Below are 22,735 nucleotides of genomic sequence, written 5' to 3' on the forward strand. Positions count from 1 at the left end.
TAAAAGTTTATAGTAATGAGGACTTCAGTTCATGTTATCAATTGTTTTTCATCAACAGTTTGTGTTTTTTTTGTTTTTTTTTTGCATATATACTGAAGCTGGGGTTGAACCAAACTCATGTTTTCTCCCTATAAATTATCATTACTAATCTGCAAGACTATGTAGGAGGTCAAAAGGCTCCATTATGGATGACAATTTCCATACTCAGGTTCACAATGTCGTAATTGAGCTATTATAGCTGCTATGATTGTACATGTATCGTTTCTTTTTGTAAATTTTGTACAAGAGTGAAAGCATGTTTAAGGTAAAAAAAATCCTTTTAGTTCATGGTCAGTTCCTCGGTTGTAAGAATTTCATAAGGAATCTATGCCATGTACTATAATTCACAATGCACTATAGACAATTCCATTCCAACTCTTCTCAATTTTTGAATTTAAAGAAAGGATTTCAGCTTAAGGGGGGGGGGGGGAGATCCTGTTTTAGAACAATTAGGAAAACAATGTATGATTTAAAGTTTTGGAACCTGTTATGTTGGAAAAAAACACAGTTGGTCCTTTTCCATACATCCCATTCAACCAAACAAGACATTTGGTCATTGTAATTATAACTGGGATTTTTTTTTTCAGTTATAGTATCAATTGGTTATTGCAATTAGAAACCTGAGTCCTGATGTGATCACATTAAATATGGTGCACTGTATCTGGAGGTCTCGGGTAGACCCATGCATTAAGATAGCATGGCATGTTGGGTGAGCAGTGTCAAACTCTCTTGAAGTGCCAGCAAGACAAATGAGTTGAACAGGGATTGACAAATCAAAAAGAAAATGTTTAGGAGCCAGCTAAATTTCTTAGGAGCAAAACACTTTTTCTTGTGAGAAAAAGAGAAGCAGGCCTCAAAATAATAATTATTTCTTCTTTTCTGGCCATTTTCCATGCTCACAGTCATATGACTTATCCTCAGACTCCAGTTTAATAATTAGACAAAAAACATTTTAGGTGCCACCACCAGTTTCTTTAGTCACCATTAGGGATTAATGTTTCCTAGTTTTTTCTCAATCCCAAGAAAGTGGATTAGAATGCTCCAAACCTAAGATTTGGTTATCGCATACATTGAACAATTTAAGTAAATTAAAAAAGATTTAGTTACAGAAAAATAATTAATGTGAAAAGTTATCAAGTCTTGATAACAAAATATCTAGGCTTCTGAATGCAAAAATAAGAGGCCTTTAAAGAGGCAAAATATCTTGTCAATGCGTCGCTCAAAGGGTTAATTTAATTTATTTCATTAATATATTTAACTTTTTTGAAAATTTATTAATTGCAGCTTTTAGAATGCATGCTTCTAGTGATAAAATATTTTGTGGCATGTCTAATTAACCCTTACAGCGGCAATCCTGAGATATCTAATCAAACTTGATCTACTTTATTTCAGTCACCCCAAAATATCTCTGGTTTCTAACACGCTTTTATTTCAAATGTGTTCCCATAATGCGGATCAGGAAAATTTTAAAACTGCTTAAACAGTTAAGTACGTAAATGCAATCTGGTTCAACCTTATATTTCTTCCGAGGTCCCGGGAAATTCCCAGTTGCATTTTCCTGGGATAGAACCCCTAGTCACATAACAATCTAGTTAAATAGTCCATAACTACTTGATACTTATAAAAAGACCAATAGAATCCTGGAGATTACTACCTCTCATGGGTCGGAAGCCCTTCTCATTCAGTTGTTCCCTTAGAAAAACCTGTCTTTTCTCCAGATATGGAAGGTTCAAAAATAATTTACAAAGAAACAACAATATTGAAATAAAAATTGACATTTTATTTTGAAAACCATAAGCAACAAAAGCAGCGAGTAATTGTCCACAAAACAATTGTAAAAGCACACACACACACATCATATTCTAAAGCTTTGAACATCAAACTTGAGATTCAGATTTAGTAAACAAAAAAAAATTGAACACATCAACATTGTGCAAATTTCTTACTTTGAAAAAAATCGCATAACCATCAGAAAAGATATTGACCTTTTTTTTCTTTTCTGTTTACATTTATGTACGCCACAATTTTTTTTTCTCAATTTATTTGTTTAAATTATTATCTCAAGATTATTGCAAGATGTATAATAAGCATTTTTGAATAATATATCACAGTTTCAGCGACAAAAACCATTCAGCCAATCATTCTTCCTACCTTATCAAATTATCAGAATATATTTTGAAGTTTAGAGTGAATATTAAACTATTCATCATCGATGAGTATACAGCTATATTAGTACAATAATATGGCGGAATGCTGATCAGATTTTTTTGAAAATTAAAATGCTTATTTTTGCAAATTAAAAAAAAAACAAGCTAGAAATCTCAGTCAGTAAATTCAATTATGAAAAAAAAAATTTAATATTCGGTTGAACTCAACACCTAGTCTATAGTTAAGTAGCCCATAGCCACTTGATACTTATAAAAATACTGATCGGGAAATTTGACTCCGAATGTCAATGTAGTTCTTTTGAAATATGTATTTAAAAATATTCTACCTCCAAATGGTTTTTTTAATTCTTTCTTGAATAATGTATATCATCGAAATCATTCATCTTCCTGTCAAAAATTCATGCTGCTGGTTCTTTAGGACAGTGAGTTTTATTTTTTGAATAATTGATATGATTGAAATCATGAAAGCATCCATCTTCCTATCAAAAATTCATATGATGAGTCAACTGTCAGTTGGTTCTCTGTGACAGCATCATTGCAGACTTCTCTGAATGATAACAGTGAGTTTTGTGGCATTGCTCTGGCTTTTGTTTCAGCTGATGAGAGACACTTTAACCCTGTTTACATGGACATTTTAGTAGGTATGAAGCCTTATTGAAGTCACTAGACAACTTTTTTTGCACATAGAAGGGGGCAAAATAGAGTTCAAGTATCTTACCCACTTTTTTTTATACTTCACACATAAACAAGGATTTTGAGAGTCGTCAAAATACTCATTCCCCATCATCTTTTTTTTTTTAATTTGGGTCAGATCATTTTTTTGAATGTACCAGTTGATAATCGCCACAAACAAGGAAGATTTAACATATAAGGAAAAGGTAATCTTCTAATTCTAATTGAACTAAAAAGAAGTTCAATAACTGATTCATGTCAATTTCTTGAGACTACTGCATAAAAAAAATGAGGTACAATATCAAAATAACATACACCACATCAATAAAAAGGTTCAGCTGATTCTTGTCACAAAAAACTTTTAATTTTTAGCTGTTTCAAATTTCACATTGTGCTGATAAATTTCTAAATCAGTTGCATTTGTAATGTGAATATATATCGCTTTTTTCTTTTTTCGTATGTGGAATTGCATTGTATGATCCATATGTATATCACTAATACTAATGCATTTTTAGTAGAATTTATGAAAAATTTTCTGTAATGGTAATATGAATCAGAGACATAATTTTGAATATATCCACATATGTCGACGGCTGCAGTTAAAATAATATTGCGAGTATATATTAGCAGGGAGCAGGGTATTTTGTCTGTTTTGGCCTTTGTATTTGTTGTATAATAATTACAAAGCATTCACCATTGAGCAACTAACATAAAATAGAAAGGATTATAGTAGAACCTCGATTATCTGAAACTCATCTGACATCTGTTTCTTTATTGATAATTGATTTTTTTTTTATGTGATGAAGAAATTATTAGTCCAAGCCCAACACTTTTTAGTGAACAAATTTTGCTAGATATAAATAAGCAGCAATGATGCTTTTGAGAGTGTTTCTTTTCAAAAGATATTATTTGGTTGAAACAGTAACAACATTTCCGCTTTTTAGAAAATAATATTGCTTTCAAATTTTTGCAATATAGCTTTAAATCTGAGAATAATGAATTTGTCTATATGTCTGTGTTGAATGTAGCCTTTTTATTTGGCAGGGGGCATTCATAAACTATTTAGAAAAAATTGGAGGGGTGATAGTTCCCATCAAGACAAACAGTATTTTTACAATTGACTGTACTGAAGAGTAAATCCACTCAGAGTGTCAGGAAAGCATAAAGTAAGATGTCTACATTGAAGTTCCAACAATGGAAAAAAAACAGACATAACAAAGTCATAAGTTTCACCATCCAATACAGATTAGTGAAAGACTTAAAAGAGATATTGAAAGTAATATCCAAGGATGTTGTTGCACAGTTCACATCAAAAGTGAGGTCTTGTGCTTGTTGGACATGTTTTAAAGTTTCGCTTTTCTGACACTGAGTGGGCATACTTTTGAGTAGATTCCATAGTTAATCTTGTTCGTCTTGATTGGTACTATGACCCCCCTCCAAATTTTTCTCAACGGTTTACAAACACCCTGTATATTCCCATGTGTATTTAACTGTATTCAGTATGGATGGCACTAGACCTTTTGATTGATGCGTATTTGATTATCTGGGAATTTCGATTTTACCTACGTAGGCTCATTAAATAACCAATTACATTAAGTAATAGAGGTTTTACTATACTTTCAAACTACCATTTGTATACAGTTGCATTATGAATCCACTTTCCTGAATAATAATTTCGATTTCAAGCATACGAACAAGAAATTATAAACCATTTACAGAACACTCACTGTTTCATAAATACTTCAAACTTTTCATAGGCACGTTCACAGCAGAGCAGAAATTCAATGGAGTTAATTCACTTTGCAATCCATAACGCAAATTTGTTAAATAGTGCAATTAAGCAAAAAAAAAATTAATTTCAATGTTTAAAAAAAAATAGCAAGATAGACAAACTTTCTCATCTCAAAAAAACAAAAAACAATTTTTTTTCCACCATTTCATCTGTTGCACAACTGATATCGAGAATCTTATCTACCAGCCAAGTTTCTTTGTGATATTTTCTTGAACACAAGCGAGTGATAAATACACAAATGTAAAAATCCATACATATAATTGAAAATAACACTTACATAATGATATATTTTTCAATTTTAAACACCATCAATTTTTCAAAAGTACATATATACACACATACAAATATATCGAGAAAGCTGAATTAATACTTTTTCCCTCCCTGAATATTGATGGAACTTTAACGCTTTGTGCAGCAATTGTAAAATAATATTTATGCATTGCTTGAACAAAAAAATACTATACTGTGACATATATTATGAATAACTCCAACATCAATATTCAAAGTTTCATTGATTCATGAAATCATACCTAACAGAAGAAAAAAAACTTTTTTCTTTTGTGAAAAGTATGATTACCATTCAACAATACAAACAGTCAGAAATTTACCACTGCTAAATCGTAAATCATCAATAAGCAATTCACCAGCCTAGTAACCTCATCGTGTATTAGCGATAATGGAAGCAGTTTAAGGATTAAATGGGAAATGTGAAGAATTTGTGCACATTTTAATTCAAAGCAATGATTATTTCCAGAAAATGAGAAATTATAAATGGTTTTTTTGTTGCTGAATCTCTTGAACTTCCCTCACTCAATTGTTGCAGCAAAACCTTGATTATACAGCTATTGTTTATATGTAAAAACTCTGTAAGAGATGTTTGTTGCGTTAAGCGTTAATGGTTTTCCCCCCTTTATAATAAGAAAAATATCACCACAGTCAGAAATTATAGTGCCCAACGAAGCAATGATGGGGGTGAGGAAACTTTACACATGCCAGTTAGCCAACAGTGAATGCTTCTGCATATTAACCAAGAAAGCCCCCCTTGGTAGTACAGCAAGAACACTGTAACTCATCAGAGCTAATTCTGCATAAGAAAAAGACTTAGTGATAGAGTTGCAAGGCAAAAAGTTATGACCAAATTACATGTGTGTATATTATATACAAATATGGTAGCCATTGGAGAAAATACAAGAAATTGGGACAAATTTGAGAAAATACAAAAATATATGGTATATAGCCGATTGTTACTGAAAAAAAGTTGCCAGCTGCGTTGACAAAATAGTCAGTTGTTTCTGAAACAAATGTTCCCAAGAAAATTTTCAATTGAGGGTTTATAAAGGACTATAAACTCTACAGATAATCTCATTAAATAAGTGTTGAGCATGGCATATATACAAGGGTTTTTTTTTTCTCTTCTCCTACGTAATCATTAAGGTTTTCATATATCAATTACATCAATAATTTCAATGTAACAAATTCTAGCAAGCTCCACTAAAAAATGGGGAGGGGAATTTTTATAATAAATGTTGAGAAGGACAAAAATTAGGGTAAGTCTCACAAAACATAAGCCATATGGTCACCCTAATCATAAAATTTGCTGAATTATAATTAATGCAGATGATACAAGACTAATTAATGCACATTTCATTATCCATAAATTTTGATTTCCCAATGTATAATTGGTATATTAGGTTAGATAATCAAGGTTTTACTGAATTTCACATTCAAAAAGACAAGGCATATTCAAAGCAATAATTTTATCACACACCCAGAAAAAAATACACAATCCTAATGGTAAATGAAACTTAATAATAAAAAATAAAGCAAATAACAACTCTGACAATCCTGAGGAAGGAAAAAGAAAATTTAAAAAGTTCAAAAGACGTCACGAAGATAACATACACACAAAGCACCATATGCCCACACTAACTGTATAGCAAAATTTTTACAGTGTATAAATGTATTAGAGTTAATATATTATATATACTTTTTGTTTGCAATTCATATATTGTAAGGCTTATAAGAGGAAGCTACAAATACTCATTTTTTTATCCATTATTACAGCAGAAATTTGCATATGTTTAAGAAAATATAAAAGATATACACACATTTACAACAAGGGAAAAAAGGTCTTTTCTTTTTTCTCAAATGCGGAAAACAAAACAACTACAAGGAGGGAATGAAACACTGAACATGTTAGCACTAAACTGTTAAGTTCAACTCAAAACAAAACACTCGTATTTACAAAGAAAATTGAAAATCTGCTGAAGTCGGGGGTTTTGGGGGTCTTCTAAAAATCCTCCAGTCATTTTATGTGTGATAAGGAACAACATATGTGGCAGGAAAATATCCTCTTCTGGACCCAATTTCACCTTCCCACCAGTTTTGGTCGGAGCGGTCGATAACGGTGATGATATCACCACGACGGAACTCTAATTCACCAGGTTCTTGAGGTTGGAAATCGTACATTGCTTGAACGAGAAACTGAAATGTAGAGTGAACAATGAATGAATTAACAAAGTTGAGATAGAAAGGATGAATATTTAAAAAATTTGAATATAGCATGAAATGAGAAACAAGGATACAGTACAGTACAGTGAGGATGCTCATTAGAGACTCCACGTTATTGTGACTATTCCATTACAACAACCAGTAGGATAAGTCCCAAATGTTTTCAAATAGTGAAGATCATATATATTTTCCTTCCAATGAAATGACCACCTGATATAACATCCATTTTTTCAACGGGATGATGGGGGTCATTATAACGAGCATTGACTGTATATGTTTGCATTATATTGCATATACAGTCGTTCCCGCTTAGTACGACTAATTTTTGTGAATTTAATTTTTTTTCAATATTGATAATGTTAACTTTTCTTGGATACAACGTTTAAATTTTTTGCTAATCTCGCTTATAATGTTCGGGAAGTTCACATCATGCCTTTTCCTCCCTTGAAATCAGCATACTTTTCACCTTTTTTCATGTAAAGAAACAAAAATGGTGATTATGTGTGTGTTAACATTGAATTCTGTTAACATTTTTTTCTTGTTCTCTCCCTTTGTCTAACAATAGTGTGCAGGGCATAATTGCCCTTTCCACTGTTCAAATACATAAAGTTGATCAAAGTTATGTCTTTGAATAGGAAGACTGACAGATAAGAACTAGAAAAAGTTCTCAGAAGAGGTTATTTTCTTTTCCATTGCGATCTTACACAAATGTGCCACATTAGATAGATTTAAAAAAATGAATCTTCTCATATTGTACATTAGAAATTTTAACACCAATTTAATTTTTAGTTATCATAATGACCTGGTTCCTGGGATTTACTACTCCTTAGTAACCAGGATAACAGTTTTTAATCTCATGAGAATACATTTGAAAAATAATCATCTGTTACATTACTCTAAAGAATCACTCTCTTGTTTTGCATTATTTTAAATATCCAATATGTTTAGGTCTTTATACATGAGAAGCTAGACCACTTGTGAACCCAATTTGTACTTTGTCAGGAACCCTGAATAAATTGTTTCTAGACTATTCATGTTAATCAGCTGAGTCTCATTTATAACATGAATGTCTGAATTCACTCCACCACAAATCGATTCTCCATTCTAGTCAATTCTTTGTATACCATCATGTTAGATTTGGGTATTTGTATGAGTTTACAAACCACTTAGCAGAAACTTTACTGCTCTTTCTTCCACATCAAGCACAACTCTAGTCTATCTCCATGGACAATTTAAAACCGAATGCATAGTGCTGGAAGTGTGCATGTGTACCTAACAGTCTGAGTGTGTCTAAAGCTGTATGTGAATTTTTAAAACAGCTATCAATTTTCAAATTATGAGATGTGAAAACTATACCGCTAATTACCTGATAGATAGTGAAATTTTCATTGCAAAACAAAAAATTTCCAAAGAAGGCATTGGGAAAGATGACATAAGGTTCATCTCACTAATGTGCATAGTTAACATAGCAGATTCATAAGCTATATGGCCATAAGTTTTTCACTTTTTAAAGTTTGAATTTCAAATTTCCAGAAAAATACTTGAGTTATTTTGGAGTTTCAGATACATAAACTTAATTTGTATTTACACTTTCCAGGAAAAATTTAGTCACAAGTGTATTTTTAGGAGACCAACAAGAAAAATTAGATAAAAAAAATATGTTTTTGATCGACCCTGTATTGTAAGATGCCGTAAATGATTTGTGACTTTCACAAAATTTTATGTATGTAATATTCGTGCGCATCTTTGTGAAAATAGAACTCATATCCACAGAGATATAAATGTTTCTTCTAAAAATTCTATTTTTCATTGCATGTTTTTTGCCTATGGCCATGAGACACTGTAAAAAAATTTAAAATGAAATCCAATATTTGATGAGATATGAGCAGTTTGAAGGAAACCATTTTTAAGCATGCATAAACAAAAAATATCAATTTTGTTTTTCATAATTTGGTTGCCCAATATATAAGGCAACTTATATGAAAATTTCAGTTGATGTCATGAAAATTCAGAAAGATCTCAGCGATAAATAAATACAAAGACCACACAACAGGCAAAATACCCAACGAGGAGGCTGAAATGAAAGATGCCCATAAAAAATATGAATTTCAAATACATCTCTCAAAACTGTATCAAAAATACAGCAACACAATAATAGCAATTGGAAGAAATACAGCAACTGAAAATAAGACAAAGGAATAAAAAACAAATTATAATAAGATATAATACACTGCCCATAAAAAATTTATATGGTTGTCTTATCTCTCTCTCTCTAAGTATAGATAGATTCTCGATTCACCGCACTAAAAAATCATATTTCTTTTTAAATGTGTCAATTGTGGTAAAATTGACAACAACCAGGTGTAAACTATCCCATACACTCACAACCCTATTAGCAAAAAAACTCCAGAACCTGGAGTTGTCCCTTATCAAACAATACTGGTGTCCCCTTGTCGAAGCAGTTTATTTTTGGTGTATTAATAACCCATGGTTCCTTCTATCATCCTGTTGAAAATTTTAAACACTTCAATCACATCACCCTAGACACCTGCGTTCTTCCAATGTTAATGTAAAAAAAAAAATCAAGTCCCTCTCTCCATAACAAGCCTTGTGTGCCATCAAGAGCCGTGTATAGCTCTTTTCTGTACTCCCTTTCTTAAACAAGTCTATGTCTCTGCATAGTTCAATTCAGAATGAACTAAGAATGGAAAAGTGGACGGAGAATGTGAAAAGACATGCTTTTAACTACCACCACCACTACTAAACCACACATGCACCTCAAAGGAACTTCTAATGAATTGATACCTGTTGGAATGTACATGTTGGGAACCTAAGTGAAATTTATTTCTGTGTACTACTTGTTATGTGTAATGCTGCCATCTGCTATAAATTTTTCTAACTATGAGTGAGGTGTACTGATTGAATAATTAAACTGTTGTCGACCGGTTGTTCTCTATAACGAGACTTTTTACAGGAATCACAAAGTTGGGAACCACAGGAAACCAATTTCAGCCAAGCACCACTGTGGCAATGATAGGGTTTGAACCAGGGCTTTTTTGACCATTGCTGTGTGAACAATGTTCAAAAACCTACATTGCTCATCAATAAGAATTCCCAAATCTGTGATCCTAGTTCCATTCGGAATAACTCCACCATATATTTGTAAATGAGCACTAAATTTAAGTTACTTTGCTGAAAGCACACAGCTGTATGTTAGGGGATTTTCCACAAATTGGTGTTTCAATTATTTTCTGTCACTTGGTTGCTTCGTGAATAAACTATGGCTATATGATATGCTATGATGCTATAACTATGATGCTATAATAAAAGTAAGCAAACATAACACATGTGTGTCATGTCAAAATAAACAAATCAGAAGAAATTATCAAATGACAGAAAATAATCAAGATATAAATTTTTGAAATATCCCTTATCATCTAGCTACTTTCAGCAGGTAATTCAAATTACAGCTGACTGTATCGCCTACATCTTCCTGAATTTTCACGCAAGTTGTCCCATATATTTGGCAACCAAATTATGAAAAAGATAAAGATATTTTTTCGCATGCATACTTGAAAATTGTTTCCTCAAACTACTCATATTGAATCGAATAGTGATTTGTTTCATTTAAAACTTCATCACAATATGTGTCGTGTTGTCAAATTTTCTGTGAGGTTCATGAAATTTGGTTGAAAACTCTGCATGTTATAAGTAAAAAAACACGAGATTAAGAAATGTAATTTTCTGAAGAAACATTTATATATCTTCGCGAATATGTGTGCTGATTTCATAAAAATGTCACAAATACTGCAAAGAGCAAGTAGAATATTTTTGAAAGTCACAAATCATTTGCAGTTTCTTATGATCAAAAAGATTTTTTTTTTTCTTATTTAATTTCTTGTTCGTACCCTAAATACACTTGCGACTAAATCTTCACTGGAAAGTAAAAGATAAGCATCAGGTTGGTTTACATGACCAAAATTCCAAAACATTTCATCAAGTAGAGGTAGAGATGGAAATTTTTTTTTCCAGCCTGTAATAGATCAAATTAATAGGCTTTCTGGATATCACGCCAAGATTAACTTGGGGAAAAAAGTTCTATTGTCGGTATCGAGAATCAAACCAAGGACCTCTTGCAAACCAGGCAAGTGCACTGACCATTGTACCATAGAGACTAGATCTTTTTCCCCTTAAAAACGTCATTATACATCTCTACTGTTGCCATCTAAAGACTGCTCGCTGAAGTTAAAAGAGGCTCCAATGTTTCTACTAAGCAAGTCACGCTACTGTGTGTGTTGTAAGAGGAAAAGATCTCATCTCTATGGTATGATGGTTCATGAACTTGCCTGGTTTGCAAGAGCTTCTGGGGCCGATGCCCGGTAGATACAATGGAACTTTTTCTCACGTTTACCTTAGCATAATATCCAGAAAGCAGGGCTACAACTAGATAATTTGTCAGCCGGAGCAAGCATGCATTTTAGCATCCCTGTGTAAAGTAGAAGAAACAGTTAAGGAGTGAATTCGATGCCCCCTCTAGTCCAGCACCCGGGGCACCAGACCTGCCTTTTCCCCCCATAGTTGTGGCCCTGCCCGAAAGTCTATTGATTTGAAATTCATCAAGTATTTCATTATAAATTTGTGAAAAAATGTCTAAATTCCAAAGAGAAAACTTATCTATGGCGAAATAGTGTATATCACATATAACGTGTTAAAGAAAATTTACATTTATGGATCACACTATTTCACCACACGCCAGCTCCAGCCATATCGCTATGCCACAATTTACTGCCATTAACAAGTTGGGTAGGAAATGAAGGTCATTAGGAAAAATATCTTGTTCTATGTTCTTCCCCTGGTTCGAACCTGGGACCTGACAGCACAGTGGTAGATGGGCATCTTACCACCACACCATTCAGGCATTTGTGGATCATACTAGCACTTTGAGTTAGTATGAAGGTGAAAAACTAATGATACCATATAGCTTCAGAAATTCTATTATTATAGTTTCCAGCACATTAAATACTTTTTTTATAACAAATGTTCATACATTCAATTTTGTATCTTTCTATAAGATGTACTGTTTATCAGACATTTTTTTCACAGTAAAAAGTGTATTTTATGCATTGACAGATATGGCATTAGTTGAAAGTATTTCAAACATGCCAGATATCTGAATATTATTGATGTGCTTTTTTTCACTTTTGAATGAAAGAAATGCTACTGAAACACAAAACGAAATCATGCAATTCTAGTCAGTAAGATAAAAATAAGCTAACCTCTTCTGGGCGCATGTCTTTCAGCTTTATATCTTGAGAGCGGCTGACAGAAGCGGACCTATGATATTCAACCAATTCATTCAATGAATTGAATTTTACAACCCATAAGAAAAACTTTCCCTGTGTATCACGAAGAACTTTGAAATGTTGCACCGCATCACCGCATCTGTTCGAGAAAAGGAAAAGGTCCTGTATACATATTCCAAAATATCTTTTGGAAATGAAAAATGACATATATAAATGATGAAAGTCAGGGCTTATTATTATGAAGCCCATTAATAGGTTGCGTCAAGCCTACTAAGCTTTCAAGAAAAGAAAAAAAAAATGTTGAATTTAGTTTCAAAAATACATTGAAAATTCAATCTGAATTGCAAGAGAAGAAAATAATGCTAGAGTTGTTACAGTTGTGAGAGATAATTGAAATTCTATGGCTTCTGTGTTACAAAAATGTTCAATGAGAGGCCAAGGCTGCACTCATGTCAAGGCTGGTCCAATACTTCAGAGGTTGCTCAAGTAGTGTGGCCGCTCCACCACTGGCAATGATAGTCAAATGTTGGAAGCTAGAAAGTATTGAAAGGCTGGTCAAGTACTCTCCAACCCAAGTAAAAGGTGCCACCTTCCTTCCTGATCTTCCAATTTGCAGGGTCAACGAATGTCAGCAGTCAAGACACACGTTGGCATATTAAATTGTTCTGGAAGCAAATATATGCCAAGGAACATTGAGCCTAGGCTGGGTCAGTGTGTAGCCAGCCTATGCCACTGCTGCTTCTTTGCATCAGGGAAAGTCAAATACTAGAAGCAAAAAAAATGTTTGCGAATGACTATTGGGCCAGGCCTGACACGAGTGTGTCCCTGGCTAGAGATGTAGAATGCTTCCCATCAGCTGAAAATCTTGACTATTTCATTAAAAAAGAATATCAGCTCTTCAGGAGAAAAGTGATCCTCGAGTCCAATCATCAGCTGATTGAAGACTGTCAAAAAAAAAGACTACATTAATTAAATTCATCTACCTAGCATAAATTTACTATATTTTTTTATGAGTTTGAATAATTGATTCATGTGCATTTCTTCTGGTGTTTTCTGTTTCATTTTTTTTACTCTTCTAAAGAAATTCCCTGTATGTATCTCATCCACGCTACAACTTACTTTACATGATTATTTTATTGAATCTATTACACCTGTAAAGCACAGAATCTGTATTCTCACACATGCCTAATAATTGTTCTTTTATATCCCATAAGGTTTGTGAATATTGTTAAATGTGAGTTTGTTGCTTGATTATAAACACATTTGGTGAACAAGGTGTATCACAACTTCAGAGGTAAGTTAAAGTAACTCACTTCACAGATAAAGAGAAATCTCCTGGGGAACTTTCACTAACTCTAATGAGAAAAGCACCTTCGTGCTTATTGGATAATAGCTTTTCTGCATCAGCTCTAGTTATTCGTCCATAATACCAGCTATAAAAACAAAAGAATGGTCAAGGTCATTTTTAAGCATAAAAAATTTGCATGTTAAATTTTAGTATCTATACTGTCACACATGGGATGAAATAGATATGATGGGAAATAGGTAGATAAGGACCAAACACTGCTGAAATAAAATACATGGTGTTTCAAAAAGAATCACCCGATTTGAAATGCATATATTACGAAAAATACTAAGCATAGACACTTAAAATTAATTTCATATATTACATGGTTAATCATAAATTTTTTTTACAAACCAAATTAAAGTTGCTCATTATGTACACCTTGGGATGCACGGCATATGTCTATATGGTAGTCAAATTTGTTCCAAACTTTTGTGAGCATGTTTGCATCCGCTGTTTCCACAGTTGCTGTAATACATATCTTCAATTTGGCTAATGTAGCTGGAAGGGGAGGCTCTAGTCTTTTTATAAACCCCCATAAGAAGAAATTGCACACTGTGAGGTTCGGCGATCTTGGAGGCCAGTGATGGCCTGATCTTGGAGGCCTAACTGAATCGTCAGGTCCCATATGACCAATGCATCGTTTAGGAATGTGATTGTTCAAAAATTCTCAAACATCCAAGCTCCAGTATGATGGTGCCCCATCCTGCTGAAAAATGAAGTCATCCAAATCGGTTTCTAACTGTGGGAAAAGCCAATCTTGACAAACACTGAAGTGGCGGTTAAAGAAAGAGTGTTACGCTACCTGTCAGCAACTGCATGAAACTAGAGATTTCTTCTTTCTACCTACATATTATTCGATCAAAACGGATTAAAAGCTGAATGGTTTTGTTTTTTTCAATCAATGTTCTTTTTTAAACACCCTGTATATAAAATACCATGTTTTATCCTGTTTATAATTTTCAGATCATACATTAAAATGATATCCAAATATTTTAATGTGGAAATTACCTGTAGCTATTCTTTTCTGATGGGAATAAAATAAATAGAAGATGTAAATGTGTGCTGAAATAGGCAAAATGACTCGTTGAATTTGCCTATCTCTTAACATGCTCAAATTTCAATTAATTTTTTACACCATTAATTTTTAACAAACTTCATTGCTGACTATATTTCATTTAGTAGCAGGTAAAAAAGTGTCTTCAAGAACTTTTTAGGTTGACATTTTTTTTAAAATTTTTTGTCCAATTTCCTGAGAATGACCCATATCTGTTTATACAGTCGAATCCTGTTTTAACAAATTCCAAGAGACCGGAGAAATCACTTCATTATAATGGAATTTCATTATAAAGGAATTCCAGGTTTTTGCTTCGTTCCGATATAAACTTATCTGAGGGATTAGAAAAGCGTTCGTTAAAACTAGATTTCTGCTATATTGTATTTGTTAAAACAGGATTCGACTGTCATTAAAATCAAGGCAAACTATATCCTTTATTTTGACTAGTTAAAATATTCACACTAATTAATTGCTGTGCTGATCTATTGTTCCCAAAGCAGAATATACCAAAATCTATGACGTACGTTGCAGAACAATTTGGAAGAATTTCAAGAAAAGTTTATAAAACACTATCATGGTAATTTTTACTGCAGAACATTTCGTCAGCTGAGGGCATATTGCAGAACAATGCGAAACATTCTGCTTAGGTGGGTGTATTGTTTCTATTAAACATATGTTAACAGCACTGATTTACATCTGCATTTTTTATTCAATATGTTTACAATTTCTCTCTTGACCCAGCTCCCCTAGCGGATCCAACCCACACGAGTAAAGGGCTTACATCCCGGAAGGGACAGAGCCCAAGTCGTGTGTAGGCTGACAGTTCCTCTAGAGTAGCATAGAAGCAGGGTAGTAGAAAAACATAACATAAAGTAACTGAAGTTATTAAAAAAATTATCAATTGGTTGCTTGATTCATTATCATTAAAAGAAAATGATTGGCATAGACATTAATATAGCAGTTTGAAGATAAAACTTACTCATGTTTTTTCATTTCTATGTAATTACTTGGAATAAGACCTTCTTTACATTCCAGTTCAGCTCTATACCAATTCATATCATCTTCCATATTTAATATCTAAATTACAAAAAAATTATTAATAAAAAAACTTTTTTTTGCAAAATGTATAATAATTTACGTGCATTGAAGTAGCTTACACTTTCTTGTGGTGAATGACAGATTGTTAGTAATTTTCAGATTCGTGAAAATTTAATCATAAACAGAGCAAAGCTTCTTAGAGCTAGTAGACATCATTTCAATTCACATCAAACAATTGGAAGAGGTTTTTGGATAGAATACAGGACATTAATCACGACTTTTAAAACGAATTAATAATGAATACCAGAGAGAAATAAAGTGACCACAACTCATATTTTCTGGAATCTCCCATATTTTACAAGATTCTCCTGGTTTCTGAGTAGATCTCCAAACATTGATTGTTGTTACTTTTTAAGTTATAGAGGTATCCTCGCTTCATGCGATTAACTTGTTCCACAAAATCATCATGTAAGGCTAATATCAAGACCGGAATTTAAAAAGGCTGTAAGTGCCAAAATGTAAATTTTGAGGGAAATCTATGTAAAAGGAGGAAAACTGATGTATTCGAAGATACATCAAGTGCTACCTAGTAGGAGCTACAACAAACGAACTAATTGTCTGGGAACTTTTAGTCTTATTTCATTGCATTGGAGTTGGACCTGCATTCTTTTTTATGGAAAAAACAATTTTTGAAAAAATTTCACTCACAGCCTTTTCAATTCCAGTCTTTTGTAAAGCAAGTCGAATTGAACACAGGTAAGATAGGGATTGGGTTTTCGTCAAGAAGATAAAAAAATAAACCCAACTTCCAACAGTATTTTTTCTTTGAATGAATTTAATCCAAACTTTTGAGTAAATCTCATAAATTTAAGCTATATGAATAAATTGAATTAATAATTTTTATTTCTGTCTTCAGAAGGTACTGAAGGAAAGGCATTTCTAAATGCTGAAACACTGCAGAGAATTTTTTTAGCATCACAATATCAAACTGTTCCGGAAGAAGATCCTTCTCCTTATTAAAAAGGATAAAACATCAGTTTGCTCAAGTCTTTTACAAGAAAAAACTGTCATCTTTAGCTTAATTGTATATGACGAGCTGAGATAACTCAAAATTTAGATTTTGATAACATTATCAATGATTTTTCTGCTTTTGAAAGTGCAAAAAACATTTATTCTATTTCATGAAAATTTTACAGTATATTTTTCATTTAAAATAGTGCATATCCTCTTTGATGTGTTTACAAACAACATGTACCGTATTTGCTGATGTATCAAACATCTTCAACTGCAGTCGGGGTCCAATAGTTCTTTTGCCCTGGGCCCCATCAAGCCAAAGACAGGGCCTGACTCTAGATCACTCCTCTGGTTGCTCAATGACTCACTCACATGCTTGTTGAAAAGTCTCTAGGTCACTCACACTCTTGCAAACTCTATAGGTTATTCATTTCTAGACCTTTTTTTACATGTTAACTGGTGGGGATTTTGGCCCACTGTACAAAGAGAAAATTTTTCATTTCTGGGCTGTTCTATTTTTTTTTTTTTTTTTTTTGTCAATTATTATGACTCTTGCCACTGCCGGATGCCCTTCCTGCAAAATGCCCCCCCCCCCCATCACCACACACACAGTTTGCATTTCTGATAAAATGGCCTCACTCATTTGATCACTCACTGAAGTAGTCACTCACTCTTTAGGCTGAGATGGATTTATGGCTATGACAAACCCTCTTTCTTTTTCCTATTCCATTAATTCCATTCCTAAATTGTCTACTAATTCATAAAATTTTCAATCTCTCAAAATTTTTCCTCAGTGGGCCATAGCCCCCTTTGTGCGGCTGTAAATACACCTCTGGGCAAATTCCTTCAACTTGCCCAGTGGAAATTAATCATGTATTCATGTTATCACACGTATTCAGGGCTCGACTTTGACTAGATGGGGCCATAGACAAAAGAGGTACTGCCCCCCCCCCCGACTGAAAAGGATTGGTTCGTCAGCAAATACAGTACCTGTTGTTTGTAAATACATAATAAAATTCTCCATGGCATATCTTACAATAAATATTTTTTTGATACCATCAAAATCTAATTTTTGAGTTATTTTAGCTTCAATACACAATAAAGCTAAAGAGAGATGACAGTTTTTCTTGTAATAGACTTGAGGAAACAGATGGATGTTATCCTTTTTATAAGAAGAATGATCTTTCTCTAGAACAGTTTGATATTGATGATGCTGTCAGTGATGATTCAATGCTGTCTCAACATCTGGAGACAAATGTCTTTTCTGCACCTCTAGTGTTAATATTTAACATTCGTGGCATTGTGTCACCAATCTTTACCAAGTATGAAAATTGTTAAAGTTCCTCTTAAAAAAAAATTGCAAGATCAGATGCTTTGTATTTCAAATGTACAGAATCTTCATTAAGATTTGAGGATTTTATGTTGATAAACATGTAAACTATTTTTGGGTCATCATTTCACTAATCATTTTATGGTTAAAAAGATATGAAATTGAAGAACTGAACAACATTGAAACATATTTTTGGCATGAAGTTAATATTGCAGTGGGTGCCTTGCACATGCTGCATAAAGTCTATTAGCCTCCTGATTGGTACAACATTAAAATTGATATTTAATAGTGTTTGCTAATAATGCACACTTTTGAAATAGTATGATGTAATTTAAGGAAAATTGATTTTCCAAAAATTTGAGTAAAACACATACTACATTATATATACAAATTTGGGGCCCCATAAAACATGGGGGTGCCACATGCGGAAATCGGTCCCTGCGTGTATTATAACAAATATGTATTATAACGAATATAACAAGTATGTATATATTATTTTTATACATAGACACACAAAAAAAAAAAGAATTTCTTCTCCATACCTTTAACACTTGTCCTTTCCTGAAGCTCAGTTCATCATCCGCTGTTGCGTTAAAATCGTGTTTGGCTATAGCTTCCATCGTTTCTTCCTAATATAAATTCTTCAAATTCAGTTCTTTTTTTTTATTTAAAAAAAAAATTAAAAAAAAGTCACGCAAGTATGCTTCTCATGGAGAAAATTGTCTTTGAATGAAATAAAAGATCAGCTTCTCGGAATCACTAAGATAACATGGAAAAGAAAGAAAATCCTCCCTTTCGAACTAAAAAAAAGAGAAGAAAAACATTCAATTACAATTAGGAGATGAAATAAATACATTTAAAATTATAAAAGCATCCGCTTTAACAAAGTCATACCCACATATTTTAATTGGGAGATAAAAAATTATTGTAAGAAATGCCTTTAGTAATTCTAAAATAAAATAAAAAAAAGAAGAAAAGGCTTACTTACGCTTTTGGAGTCAAAAATAGATCTCGGAGAATTATCAAAAAAAGGGTAAGTCCGCCGCCCTCTATCTATTGCCAAGACAGAGGCAATGGTCCTTTTTTTTTTAAATATGTAGAAAAAGTTATTATGAAATTGTGAATTATTATTAATTGAATTATTCCAAAAATTTCAATTAATTATCCACAGAGAAAAATAATTAAGAATTGCATATTTCTCCCCGCGAGTGTTGTCTTTTTCTTCTCTCAAACCACAGCCATCCCCAAAATGGCATTGGCGGAAGGATACTAAATAAAGCATGACGAATCATGATGAAATACACATGGTTGCTTGGGAAAATTACTCTGCCAATCGGATCGAAATATGTATTTCTTATCTAGCTATTATTTTTTCCAGTTAAATTTCTATCCGTTGTGATTATAATTATTATGGGGATTTGAAAGCGGTTCGTGTGTGGTACTATATTTTGTTGTAGGTGAAATAGAAGTGCACTGTAGTTCGGTTTGGAGATGTGAAATGCATAATCCCATATCCTGTGGCAGGGGCCCCACACGCACACACCAGAATTTCACGGGCCGTTTAATAATGAATTTATAGCTCGAAAAAAAAAAGTGATATATATATATATATTGGTCTCTGGCCCCAGGGCTAGAGAACCCTGTCAGCCCCACCCTTGGGAGGGTCATGATGAAATCCATACTAAACGCGGGCACCGGTGCGGAAATGATAGTCAGGAGCAGGTCTGTCATTTGGGGGCCGTTTCTCCCCCCCCCCCCCCGGCTTTAGAAAATACACTAGAATTGGTTATATATATGTATACATAAATATATATACATACATTGAGTACATGTTCTCCCTCCCCCCCCCCCCCCCGGAAAAAGTTGAAATGACGGCCCTGGGGCGAGGCAAAAATCTCAGTATACATTATTCCATTACAAATTATATTGAATACTGAAAAATATGTTTTTCAGTAATCTCCGGATATATCCATACAAAAAACAATTAAGTGTGAATTGACAAAAAAAATTAATGAAAAAATTTTAAAATTGATGAAAGAAATAGTTCCTAAACCAATTAAATTTTTTACTAAAGAAATTGTCTGAGAACCGATGAAAATTCAGAATAAATGAATGAAATTATTGCAGCATTCATGAAAATTCAGAATTATAGATAAACTGATGAAAATTCAGACTTCATGAAAGGAATTAACATTAAACCGTAAGTTTGGGGCCCTCAAAACGTGGGGGCCCGGTGCGACCGTACCTGTCACACACCCCTAAGGGCAGTTCTGACGTAATGTGTAGAAAATGTAGAGTTATGTATTTTCAGTAAAAGAATAAATATTCCCTCACAACTCAAAACGTGTTGTTTGATTAATTAAAATGGTCCTTCATCAACCATCGATTTCGTGAAGTAATGGAAGCGTCTTACCGTTCTACAGGCTATGCGGCCATCGAACTTATATTACATCTCATCGAGCTTATATTACATCGAACTGTAATATAAGCTCGATGGAGATGCAACACTCAAATATTTTTCATAATGAATGCCACGCCTTTTATATGACGTCATCACAGACCTAACCATCCCAGGCAGAATGCCTCTGTGCGAAGCTCGTGACATCACTGGAGACGGTCATCTCACCTATAGCCTCTTGAATAGGGGCCTTAATCTCGCCTATAGGCATTTACATGGCCCCCCCACAAGGGCAGGACTGACAGGGGTCTAGCCCTGGGGCCCAGGACAATTCTCATCATTTTTTCCTTTTTTACGCAATAAATCAACTAGTTTATTCATATGCAATATTTTTACGCAATAAATCACTAGTTGATGGCTCTTCTATAGATATATAGCTATAGAAGGGCCCGTGAAAAATCTGACCGGGTGCTCACAAAAGATCCTAGCCTAGGGGGTCCTGCTCCAGGATATGGGGCCATGGCCATATGGATATAGCAGGCAGACGCATGTGCCATCTTTATCCGTTTTTGTAATATATATCTAATGATTATAGGGAAGATGACCTTCTTCAGTGACGTCACGAGCTTCGCGCGGAGCCCTTCTGCTGGTGTTGTCGCAGAGTAGTTGTAGGACCCCTTGCGGATCTTCGGAAGGATTTCAAGAATTCCGTGAGCTTGGATGAGGAAAACCAATTTTTTTTTCTATTGCTATGCACCGAATACATAATTATTTTGTAAAGGGAAGCCCGCAGTCCATGGCCTTCATTTCTTATGTTAAATTTTTCCTTCCCTATCCTTCGTTGGTGACACGAAGACAAATCAAAATATGATGAAAGAATATAATAATTATAAAAACCGTAAAAATAATGCTCCCCAATTCTTCTACGTACTCACAAAATTTTCTCATAGATTATTATCAGTGGTCCCCAGAGCACGGGTTACGATCGCTGGTGAGAAATAGTGGTTGTAAACCCCCTTCACACGAACAAACTTTTGCCAACAAATTTTGATTATCTCTATTTGACGAATAGGCAATGAATCTGGTAACCTTGTCCTAACCTAACCGCACGTTAGAAAAAGGAAGAAGAGGAGGAGAGAAAAAAATAGAAAACAAAAAAAGGAGGATAGATAAGTAGGATAAGAGGGTATAAAAGTAGATTTTTCTTTTCACCCTCACCATACGTGTTCTCTTTCGCTCTTGCATGTATATAGTAGAAAGATACCCAACTTGTGGGGGAAATCACTAAAAGGAGTATAAAATAACGGGGGATAAAAAAAAACCAAAATTCTCTCGGTTTTTGACCGAAGACACTGATTTGACCGCGCGTAAAAGGGTTAAATCAGCGTTTCCCAAAAGTGGACAAGAGCCTTTGCAAGGATGACGTCACTCTCCGATACCATACGAAGGTTCTTAACAACTGGCTGTTGCGAAGATATATTTTGGAAGGAGAGAAAATTCAACTGCCCTTGCGGGGAATCGAACCCACACCCTTTCACTTTCCGGGTGAACGCACTAGACTACAGAGGCACCGAATCTCTCAATCTTTCCTCAGTGTACACGAGCTCCAAGGAAAGATTGAGAGATTCGGTGCCTCTGTAGTCTAGTGCGTTCACCCGGAAAGTGAAAGGACGTGGGTTCGATTCCCCGCAGGGGCAGTTGAATTCTATCTCTTTCCAAAATATATCTTCGCACCAGCCAGTTGTTAAAAACCTTCGTAAGATCCTATGGATTGTCTTTACTTGGGGGGGGGGGGGGAGGAGGATGAGAAAATAAATTTTCTGAGAGGAGCGTTGAAACAAAAGGGTTGAGACTGGGTTAAATGGTGATCCGGATGAGAAGACAGAAATCGAAGTGGAATTATAGCAAGGCAAGCTGCTACTTCATGGCCCAGTGACACAAGGTCTTCTGTGTTTGAAACAAGGGATCCCTGGATCTAATTTACTGAAAAATATTGTAGTACCTTTCTAGAAAAATTTCCCATAATAAGGCCAATGATTCCAAATGGTGATTCTTTTTTTCGCTCTTG

At 33.9% G+C, this 22,735-nt stretch overlaps 1 protein-coding gene across 1 annotated transcript; it reads right to left on the reverse strand.

Moving 5' to 3' along the window:
- Positions 1-1,798: 1,798 nt before the first annotated feature.
- drk (growth factor receptor-bound protein 2 drk) lies at positions 1,799-19,540 on the reverse strand. Its single transcript, XM_089244808.1, has 6 exons — positions 19,258-19,540; positions 18,812-19,069; positions 15,867-15,964; positions 13,799-13,918; positions 12,459-12,624; positions 1,799-7,155 (listed from the first exon to the last, which is right to left on the reverse strand). The coding sequence occupies exons 2-6, from the start codon at positions 18,887-18,889 to the stop codon at positions 6,982-6,984; spliced, it is 636 nt and encodes a 211-aa protein (XP_089100934.1). The 5' UTR covers positions 18,890-19,069; positions 19,258-19,540; the 3' UTR covers positions 1,799-6,981.
- Positions 19,541-22,735: the final 3,195 nt, after the last annotated feature.

The sequence above is a fragment of the Pholcus phalangioides genome, unplaced genomic scaffold (genome assembly GCF_987345545.1).
Source record: "Pholcus phalangioides strain wild (caught in Gottingen) unplaced genomic scaffold, Ppha-v1.0 ptg000015l_1, whole genome shotgun sequence".
NCBI lineage: Eukaryota > Metazoa > Arthropoda > Arachnida > Araneae > Pholcidae > Pholcus > Pholcus phalangioides.

Excerpts from the sequence above, each read along its gene's own strand:
- drk (XM_089244808.1), bottom strand. The coding sequence starts at position 18,889 with ATGGAAGCTATAGCCAAACACGATTTTAACGCAACAGCGGATGATGAA. Across the intron at positions 15,965-18,811 it reads GGAAAGGACAAGTGTTAAAG|ATATTAAATATGGAAGATGA; the intron begins GTATGGAGAAGA and ends TTTGTAATTTAG. Across the intron at positions 12,625-13,798 it reads GATTTCTCTTTATCTGTGAA|ATGCGGTGATGCGGTGCAAC; the intron begins GTGAGTTACTTT and ends TTTCTCGAACAG.